Genomic DNA, 10,094 nt, shown 5'->3' on the forward strand with positions numbered 1-10,094 from the left:
ATCCTGACATTATTTCACTGCACTTTACCAGCATAGTTGTACCAAAACTGCCAGTATTCAGGTCATCCTAAAAGGTACATTAGTCAAGCACGACTAGCCCTAAGCTTGCATTGAGCGCTGTAAAATCTCCACATTCTTGTACTCGAAACAGTAACTCACCTTAGATACCGCATTTCACTTTTTGTCATCTTTGCACCGTTGTTCCTGTTTCAGATCCAACGTTTGAATCCGGTTGTACAGACATATCCATAGAAAAAGGAAGCTCTGGTTCTGACACCGTCGTTGACTATGCCTTACCTGTTGGAGCTACTGATTCTGCAGGAATATCTCCAGCACATGTGTCTTGTAATCCAACTCGTAAAACCGCCTTTAACAATGACGCAGCTACAGGTGTGACATGCACAGCAAGAGATTCAGACCGTGTTAAGTTTCCAGATGCTACCTGCACTTTCAAAGTAAAAGTTGGCTCAGGTGAGTCTTGACGAGGCCCCCAGCAATTTGAGGCTTAATTGTATGAGTACGTCTCTCTTAAGCCTGAAACTTCACTGCATGGTTTCTGTGGGATAGTTAGTGTATATCACAGAGAGCAGAAAACTGTTCATATTGACAAGATCAATTTAGGGCCTGTACTTCGATGAAATGTTCCAACTCATCATTCAGAAAAAAATTCTTTTCTTTTAAAATGAGTTTGAAAATTTACCAAAAATTTTTTTGATAACTGGTATTCTCTCTTTTGATTTCTAAGCCCCAACTTTTAAAACCAACTGTCCTAGCATGAGAGTTGTCGCTCCAAACGACGCAGGGAAGGCCGTTGTGACCTGGAATGACATCACGGGTAATGAAGATTCCTCCGGCCAGCCGGCCGTAGTCCAGTGCGACCACCAGAGTGGAGACACTTTTGACCAGCCTGACACCTTGGTGACTTGTACGGCGACAGACGCTGGGAGCACCCGCACCAGCCAGTGCTCTTTCAGAGTTCTACTCGGTAGGTGTACTTTGTGTCCCGCCGTTTGGCAGAATCGCCAAAAAATTAGTAAGCAATTAGCGTTCTGTTACATTGGTTGTTTGGTATCAAGATAAGGTAAAAAAAAGTTCTGCTTCCCTTTACATGGCATCTGAAAACAGAATGGTTAGGAATGTTTTAAGTGCTTTTTTAAACTGATTCCACGGGCTAACTGGTCATATATAACAACAGCCAGGGTCATGGTTATTTTTGTCAAACAATATGAACAATACTTAGAAAGGTAGTAGCTGCAAGTCCCTTGAACTTTTTTGCACTACATTCAAACTAAAATAGAAACTTGATTTTTCTTGTCTCTTTCCAGTTTTACATTTTCTCAAAATTTTTCCCCAAAACTGGTAAGCCATGCCGTCCAAACGATGAAAACAGGAAGAAAACAAAGGCATTAGACTAGATCTAGTCTCAAATTAGTACACAGACCATGTGTAAACCAAATGGGTAGAGCACCAGAGCACAGGCTGTGGCTCAGTGCAGTCAGGTCGGTGTGGGCTGTCATTTTTCCCTGACTGACGACGGCCAGGTTTGGGTTTTTGGTTACAGATTCCATTCCACCACCAATACTTTGCCCGGACGATCCATTGCCTGTGCAAGCCGGATCGGACACCAACAAAGCCAAAGTGACGTGGGTCGATCCCATCGTCAGTCACGATGACGGAGATCCTCGTCGACCACTCAAAGTGCGGTGCGTACCCTTGTCTGGGTCAGAGTTTGAGTACGGAAGCACTGACGTATACTGCTCAGCCATTGACCCTGCCAACAATGTGGGGGAATGTTCTTTCAAAGTAACAGTCACAGGTAATAGTCATATATAGCCTTGGTCGAGTTCGGGCGGCCTGTTCTTGACGCAGGTTTCTTGTTCTCGTGCTCGAATGATGGGAACAGGACTCAACAACACTGTTCTCGGAACAGGATCACACACCACCTCCTCGTCGGGGTTTTACAGGAACACACGGAAAAACTCGTGAGATTTTGATTTTTGAACAGCTGCAAAAAGTAGAGAGATGGCTTCCATAGCCATAGACAATGGGAAGTTTTGCAAAATTACCATTAACTTTTTCCGTAACACAGAAATGAATGTTCCTGTTTTTATAGAAAAGAATTCAGCCCATCTCAACATTAACTCTCAAATAATGTAGCCTACATGGACGCTGCCATATTGCATGTTGCTTGTCACTAACTGCCAGCGATAACCGGTTGTTTGTTCCCGGCGTTCGAGCGGCTGACCCACGAACAACAAATCGAGCTGTTCATGAACATACGGGAACAAGCCGCCCGAACTCGGCCTTTGTGTAGTTTAGGCCTCTTTTATATTTACAGTACACGTTAACAGTGAGGCAGAAGTCTTTATATCTCATTCTGAATCATTGCTGAAGTAGGTGTATATTTGCCGTTACCCAGGCCATTTCTTTCTGTGATTTTAATGCCATGTGAATATTAATCTGTCATGTCATTTCACCCTATTGCTTCCCAAAATGAGACAATCAAATTGACAATTTGTTTCCAAGATGGTCAGTGCTCAAATAATTAAAGTCTGCACTGTAGGCCCCGTTCCCCCTCAAAACTGTGTCAAGTATTTATGCACGTAGCCTGAAGTGGAAGAAATTTCCTATCATTCCATTTCCAAGTATGTCACCATCACAAACGATGCAACAGTTTGAAACCTTTCCTGAACTGTTTATACTCATACATGTGTGGTTGAAACCCTGGTTTGTGCCCGTTTGCCGATACCTTTACAGTATCTCCCTCACTTGACATCCATGGCGTCTTTTGTCAAAATTCAATTGTATTCAACAAATACACTAAAGTAACAACTGTGTGTAATGATTTCCTGTCCATGTTTGAACTTGCAGGGAATCCCTGTGACCCCAAATGCACGGGCTTCTCCAACTGCCAGCTTGACACTTCAGGCAATCCAAAATGCGTCTGTCAGGAAGGATACAGTTCAGAAAAAGGAGATGGTTCAGATTGTGCAGGTCTGTATAATATGTAATAGATCACTGCTCTAGTCCAGTGGTGAATTAGTGGCGTGAGATGCACTGAGCTAAAGCGCAACTAATTTCCTTTTGATTATACTGTCAACATGTGCGTGCCATGCCATCGATCAACGAGACTGATGGGGAAATTATCCTACCATCAGCATGTCTCTACTTTGCCAGTGAGGGGGCTCTTCAACTCAGGACAAATATAGCTACATAAGAATGATTTTGCTCTTTTTGGAATGACTTTAAATGCCCTACGCAAAGCCTGCAAATCAGGCCTACGTGAGATTCTTACGTCTGCATACAGTGCCAGTTGAAATGTTTTCTTTGTCAACAGACATTGATGAATGCGCTGCTGAAAAGAGTCCATGTCATGCCAATGCAGACTGCACTAACCAGGAGCCGGGTTACCAGTGTGCTTGCAAAGATGGCTTCTTTGGCGATGGCATTTTTACCTGCAATTGTAAGTTTACAGATAATTGAAGGTGACAGATTAGCAGCCGGTTAGCGGCCAGAAAGTAAATATTCCTCCCAGCAGTTCATTGTCAAAATTGGCACTTTTGAAATTTGTGATTGTCCAATACTTCCAACGGTGTACGTGTAGTGACTAAAGGCCAAATCCTGAAGCGACCAAATTATGGCATGTTTATTATAGTAGAGTTTCATAAGCAGCTTGCAAACACCTCTCTGATGAGTTGCTTTGATGAGTACACAATTTGCCCAAAGGTTATGTTCCATACTGCTTGTATAGCAGAAGGTTGAGTGGGAACACCCTCCATGCTTTTTGTTACCTGAGATAATTAAGTATCATGAAGTGAAATCGCTCACTTATCCAATCGCCTCTTGTAGTTTAAGTAATTCTTTCGCTGTGCAAAGCCATAAATAATTCTCGGGATGAAGCCAGATTTGTCGGCTGTTTTGTAAAAGGAATGACTTTGTATTGCATAAATGAGGGGCATGTCTTTTACCATAAAATGTACATCTTGTTCCCTTTCAAGGTTGTCTGCACTGCCACTTGATAGTACTTTCATGCTGATTCATTAGATACCTCCGTTTTAAAATCCTTTGATAAATACTGAGAGAGGGAAAGTCAGAACGTCTGGTTCACACTTTCAGTGAGTTGATTCTTTCTGTCCAGGTGCGGGAGAAGTCACTTTGGCCTGTTTTCTCAACCTCCCATCATTACTCTGATTGTTCTTATGTTAAACACTCAACTGGAGATCTTGTTTGTTTACTCTTACCTATGTGTACAGCCAACCCAACCGAATATCCAGACATTGATGCTGAAGGTAGGTTGAGTCTGACCTTTAATTTGAACCGCTGTTCCTAAGGGTGCAAGGGCATGTGTCAGGCTGAATTTGAAACAAAACTCACTGCAACGATTGCTTCAACCATCAAATTAATGTCAATGATACAAGTCTTGAAAATCGATGATCTAACAGGGAGACTTTTGAGATGCTTGGTGGCAGCAAACATGACAGTTTCATGTGACCTTTTCAGGGATTTTGAGCATGAATATGTGCATCACCCTATCAGCTCAAATGTGACGTACAATATAATGACACTTGCCACCATCATCAAGCACTACAAAAGCCTTGATCCCATGAAGACTTTTTAAGAGAAATTTAGACTAGATTTCTTTCTCTTTCTTGTGAAAGAATAGTCTGCTGCTAGTACTCAACAGAATGACTCTTATTTGTTTTATTTAATTGGAATAAGAGAATTTGAAAATAATCAGGAAATGGGATTTAATAATAAAGGGAAAAACAAAACAGAAAGCATAGAAGGGTGTCTGCTATCTGTAATGGATGTCTAAATGGAAGCATTTATGAACCTTACCATGCGAGGGTAATTTTAGGGATGAGCTACAGCATTACTGTGGCAGTACCCTCCAATACACTTCCGGAAATCAAATAAATAGACTTGCTCTGTGCTGTGTAACTTCAGGGTGATTTGTAGCTAAAATCCTTTAAAATGTAAGCTAAAAACACGTGCTTCCTTCACAAACCGCTCATTGTGGGATTTTTAAGATTTTAATACTTTTGCGCACAGTTAGCCAGCCGTGACTTTAATAAGTGTGAGTTTCTAAAGCTCTTAAACCATGACTGCTGAAGGTGTTCTCACTAAAAGACTCTCACAAATAATAAATATTTAAAACTGGTATCGCGTCTCATGGCTTAATGCATTGTTGTTGAACAGTGGAGAAGAAATTTGTGGTCGAGATTTCCATTGCGGATGCCACAGCGGTTAGCGCAGGCTGTGACCCGAGTACAAATGGAGGAAAGCTGTCTGAAGCATGCATAGCACTCGTCAATACCTTCAAGCAACTTGTAAGTCTTAATTATGCACTGACAACTGCATGACCCTTGAGAAATATTGCTACTGTTTCAACTCTGAGATTTTATGCATACTAGAGCCTCAGCAATACCTCAGTCTGAGATAATCGGTGAACTGTAGGGATTTTAGGTAAAATGTGTATCAATGGAAGAATGGGTTGGCACAATGTTAGTTCTCCACAGGGATGCCAGATGCATATCTGGTGCAAACAGAGCTTAATATCCTGTCAAAAGTCTGTACACCAGTGACTCTTGATCAAGGCAAAAATCCCCCTAGAAGTCTCCCATCTTTTGATGTTTGAGTATCAGCTCTTAAAAAAAGCATAATCTGCCAAGACATGTCCGATTGCCTAATGAATATTGAAATTGGCATGGGCATATATACCCCCCACCCAGTCCCCAGACATTCTTAAAGATTGCAGAGGATTAGCAGTGGGACACGAAGCCAAGGCGCTTCTGTACTTCATGGAAAATTTATACAGAGGTTCAGTCTTTGGCTATATTCATGTGCAAAGATGCAAACGTGGATGACCAGGTTATTGTAGACAAGTGTGTAATGTGTTTAAATTTCACTAGAGGGCACTATTTGCCGATGGTTGTGATTAGCTTACTCCTGCCTGTTGAAACGTCAGTTCTACCTGGACAATTAATTTTTGCATTTGTTCACAAAGTTGTCTTTGAAACACTCATAATGACTGGAGTATTGTTTCAGATAGACATTTCATAACGGTCATGAAAAGTGAGTCGTGTGCCTGTTTAATAAATAATGTTTTGTTTTTTTATTCTGTTTGTCTGGCCATTTGTTTCTATTTCATTACATTTTCAATAGATGATGCCACTGTATAGAGATCTGTCATCCAGCTTCAAGGAAGTAATCGTGGTTCAGACCCAAATAAGGCAAGATAACTCTTCTTAGTGAAATATTTTCTTGACAATTGTACCATTAGCTTTTTAATCCATCTTTTAAACTGCACTTGTAGGTTTGTGATGAGTATCGATCAGAAGTCCGTATGCATCGATTCTGTGTGACAGCTCCATGCATCAGTACAGAGCAGGCTCAAATGACGCTGTGAAGATCACTGATAGTCGTTTGTTTCTAACCATTGATGGTATCAACCCTACTAATATTGTAAATGTAATCCAGTACACTTGAATCAAACCCGACCCACCCCACAACGTTTCCCCCTCCCCGTATTTGACCCCTATGTGAAAGGAAATTGACCACTTCATCAGCTTCGGTTCTTTGTCAGTCTAGTGGTGGTTAATATGTCTCTGTTAATCAGTATGTATATTATTTTTGTCCAATATAAAGGCCCGGCAGTGTTGTCATTCCACACACCGTCAGCTACGACTACGCTAAAGCAACCCCTGAAATCCGTGGACTACAGACAGATAAATTTTATGCAGACACCCTGAAAAAAGTGGTTGAAGAGGGAAGGATTGGGCCCCTGCAGTTGTTGAAAGACTATATCGTGAAAGGTATATTTCTATCACTTTGTTTCTTGACACTTTGGATCTGCAGTGGTAGGTAATTGCTGTCAGATTGTCCCTGATTTCAATATGTACTTCCTTTTTCACACTGTACACTGAGTGGATTTAACAGATCCACCCAGAGAAATATCAGCGGCTGATTACCAGACCCCACTGAGTAACTCCTCCAACATTCCCCTATCCCCCCCCTCCTAACAAAAGAGACAAAATGGAACCTTCTGTACACTCTTATGTGTCTTGATATGTTTTTCCATTACTTGCCATCAGTGGGATAAAATTCAAAGACCTCGTTAATGTTGATCATCTGCTCGTGGGCAGTAAAACTTCATGGCATCAGGTTTTTATAGGTTGTTGTGAAATGGTTAGATTGAAAAATTGCAGTCCGGAGTGATGTCAAAGTACACAAAGAAAAAAAAGACAAAAAACTCACTTTGGAAGAAAACTTGTCTGTTTTCTCAGTCAATGGGAATGTGGAACTAATAATCACTTGTGGATTTTTTCCCTGTTTTTTTTTTCATGTAGACACCACTGACTTCTGCACTGATGACATTAAGAATAAAATGAAATGCAATAATTCGCTGTCTGTTTATGAGGACAAGCAAACCAATGGCTGCGTGCTGTACTGTGCCTCCCGCTGTGACTTTGAGAAAAACTATTGCAATACTGGAACATGCCAACACGATAACTCCAAGGGCCCAGTTTGCAGGTATGTTTGCTCACGTATCAATCCGCTACAATGGGAGTGCAGGTGGTTTGACCTCCGCTGAGGAGAGAAATTTAAGGCTCCAAATCCTGGCAAATTGCTGGTCAATTGGTCGGTTAATCAGTTGGTTGCTCTGTTTGCTGTTACCGGAGTCTGAACTTTTCCTTTGAAAAATGAGTTGGTTATCTGCAATACGTCAAGGGGCTGAAATTGTGAAAATGTCCCATTCATTAAGGTTTCTTCAAGTTTTCGTGAAAGCACTTGATGAGACTTACGTGGAAATGCAATCCATAATTTTTGTGCCACTGCCCTTTTGAATTTTGCCACAGCTCGGTAAACATGATCATTAAGTTGATTTAAGAGGTGGTCTCTGATTCATGGGAGAAATCTAGACATTGTGAACTCTGTATACACTTGGTATGAAAGTACTAAAACTTAAGGTAGTTAAAACATAAATTAATTGTTCAGGGCCTGTCCAGCACTTGTGCCCTGTGTCAGTTAAAATGTGTCAAAAGAAATGTCTCATACCTGCACATGGTCACTCTTTCTACACAAACTCTCCAGAGTTGTGGTAGCCAGTCTACCGCACCAGACTACAGTCTAGTGAAAAAAGTTTATAAGAAGCACCCTTCACATCTTGGGCTTCAAATTGAAATCACGTGGCCTCACTCTCAGGTGCAAAAGTTGGCAAATTTAGCCTCCTCCTCGAAAAAAAATGCAATGACATTGTAATACCTCCAACTTGGCAAGTGAAATGTTTGCTTGATCCATTCACTCCTTGTCTCTTTTTCCAGTTGCCCAGAGGGAACAGAAGGAGACCAGTGCACCAAAGTAGGATCCAACATCCCCCTAATCGTGGGTCTGTCTGTCGGTCTGGGCGGTGGGGCCCTGTTGATCATCGTCTGTCTCCTCATCTACCTCATGTGCTGCAAAAACAAGAATACCAAGATCACTGGAGTGGAACCCGGGGATGAGGAAGTGTAAGTCGACGATGGACCCAGGCCAGAATGTGACCCCTTCAACAAGGCGACTCCATGGCAGATCCCAGATAGTCCATGACGAGTAATTCAGTTTTAAGCCAAATCACAAGCTGTTCAAATCATCCGTGACAGAAGTGTCCCTTTGCCATATGTGCTCAGCCTGTCACTTGCAACAGGATGTAATTAGTCTTGTAACTTCTTGTGAGAGGCTTCATGACAGGACTTTTTGGAGGAACTTTGTGATGGGCTCGACCGCTTCACAGAAAAATTAAAACAGCCACTCAAGTTTTACTTTAAATATGGCATCAATTCACTCAGCATTTTGGATGATATAGTTCTCCATTTGGCAAGAAATCTTAACCGCCTGACAAACTTGCCGGATTGGCCATTGCCATCTCCAGGACAAGACTTGAGGGACATCGGCTGGTCCTGACAGAGCACAGTTGGTTTATTTTCCTTTTGACAGGGTCCAAGACTATTTCGTTTAGCTGGACCCCTTCAAACAATTTAAAGTTTTAGGATAGTATTTGTGATTAAATTCACAAATGAAAAGTGCCAGGGACCGTTGTGTTTTTCAAATGTTTTGGATGTGCGCATTCAGAAGATTCATGAACGAGTTCAAACAGTTTGTTTGCTGCAGTATTGGATTAGAGAATCTCGCCAGTGAGAAAATTGTGCTCTTTGTAATGGATATTGACTGACGTGAACCGGTGCATGGTCTGGTTAGTGAGAGTTGATGTCATTTCCATTACTTTTTTCCTTCACAGTGGTCGCTCAAATGAAGCTTTGGCTATGAACGCCAAGTGAAGTACCTGTAAGGTAGGTTTGTTTTCTTTAACATATTTGTGCCTTAAGACCATTGGTGAACACGGTCATCCCTTTCCAAGTGTCTCAAGGAAGATGTATCTCTATACAGTATCATCAACATTCTTTCCTAGTTAAGGTTCATTATCTCTTGAAAACATGGTTGTCAAGCTTGGGGCTTTGTCAGCCTGTCGAAAGCATGCACCATCTTGAGACTGGAATAACCATGTTGTAGAATCAGCGTGATTATTTTCTTTTCAGTTTCTAAGTTGTTGTGAGGTCACCTTAGGTTACCTCCACGTTTTTTTTTCGTCCACCACAACGTGGGAGTTATGTTGAAAGGAAAAAGAACTGATCACATATTACTTGCACCGTAATTAAGGTGTCCCATGTCTCAGGGTAAACCTGTCCTCCCCTTAATAGGAACGCATTTCAGATCACTGCTATGCTCGAAAACAATTTGTTTTAATAAGTTGAGACAATAATTCATTGCGTAACCGGAAGAAGGGCATTCAGGGGATTTCTATATTCACACAACCCTCATTGTGAAATCAGCAAAACGCTTTATACGTCCTTCTGCCAGACAACAGACAAATGTCAGTGTGTCCTTGTTTGCTGCTATTGTAAGATTCTGTTGTATGCTGACGATTACAGCAGCTGTTACCAAAAATGCCAGAACATTAAAAATAAAGGTAGAAAAAAATTACAGTACACACCAAAACCCCTCTAGAAATAACAATAGCCCCCCCCATCTTGATTTCTTCGGATTTTTATTGACAG

General features: G+C 41.5%; 1 protein-coding gene across 2 annotated transcripts in view; it reads left to right on the forward strand.

Annotated features, from left to right (window-relative positions):
- LOC110991235 (uncharacterized) overlaps positions 1 to 10,094 on the forward strand; it is a 34,021-nt gene that overhangs the window by 21,641 nt on the left and 2,286 nt on the right. For both annotated transcript variants that reach the window (XM_087134100.1, XM_087134102.1), the window contains exons 13-24: positions 214 to 471; positions 746 to 985; positions 1,562 to 1,816; positions 2,872 to 2,994; positions 3,338 to 3,463; positions 4,254 to 4,289; positions 5,200 to 5,330; positions 6,166 to 6,233; positions 6,649 to 6,815; positions 7,350 to 7,533; positions 8,325 to 8,510; positions 9,278 to 9,329. In XM_087134100.1, coding sequence (XP_086990226.1) covers positions 214 to 471; positions 746 to 985; positions 1,562 to 1,816; positions 2,872 to 2,994; positions 3,338 to 3,463; positions 4,254 to 4,289; positions 5,200 to 5,330; positions 6,166 to 6,233; positions 6,649 to 6,815; positions 7,350 to 7,533; positions 8,325 to 8,510; positions 9,278 to 9,317 — 1,814 coding nt within the window. In that variant the 3' untranslated portion in view covers positions 9,318 to 9,329. The remainder of the gene's footprint in view (positions 1 to 213; positions 472 to 745; positions 986 to 1,561; positions 1,817 to 2,871; positions 2,995 to 3,337; positions 3,464 to 4,253; positions 4,290 to 5,199; positions 5,331 to 6,165; positions 6,234 to 6,648; positions 6,816 to 7,349; positions 7,534 to 8,324; positions 8,511 to 9,277; positions 9,330 to 10,094) is intronic.

The sequence above is a fragment of the Acanthaster planci genome, linkage group LG03, assembly GCF_054643075.1.
Source record: "Acanthaster planci isolate LZ-2023a linkage group LG03, COTS_SCS, whole genome shotgun sequence".
Classification (NCBI taxonomy): domain Eukaryota; kingdom Metazoa; phylum Echinodermata; class Asteroidea; order Valvatida; family Acanthasteridae; genus Acanthaster; species Acanthaster planci.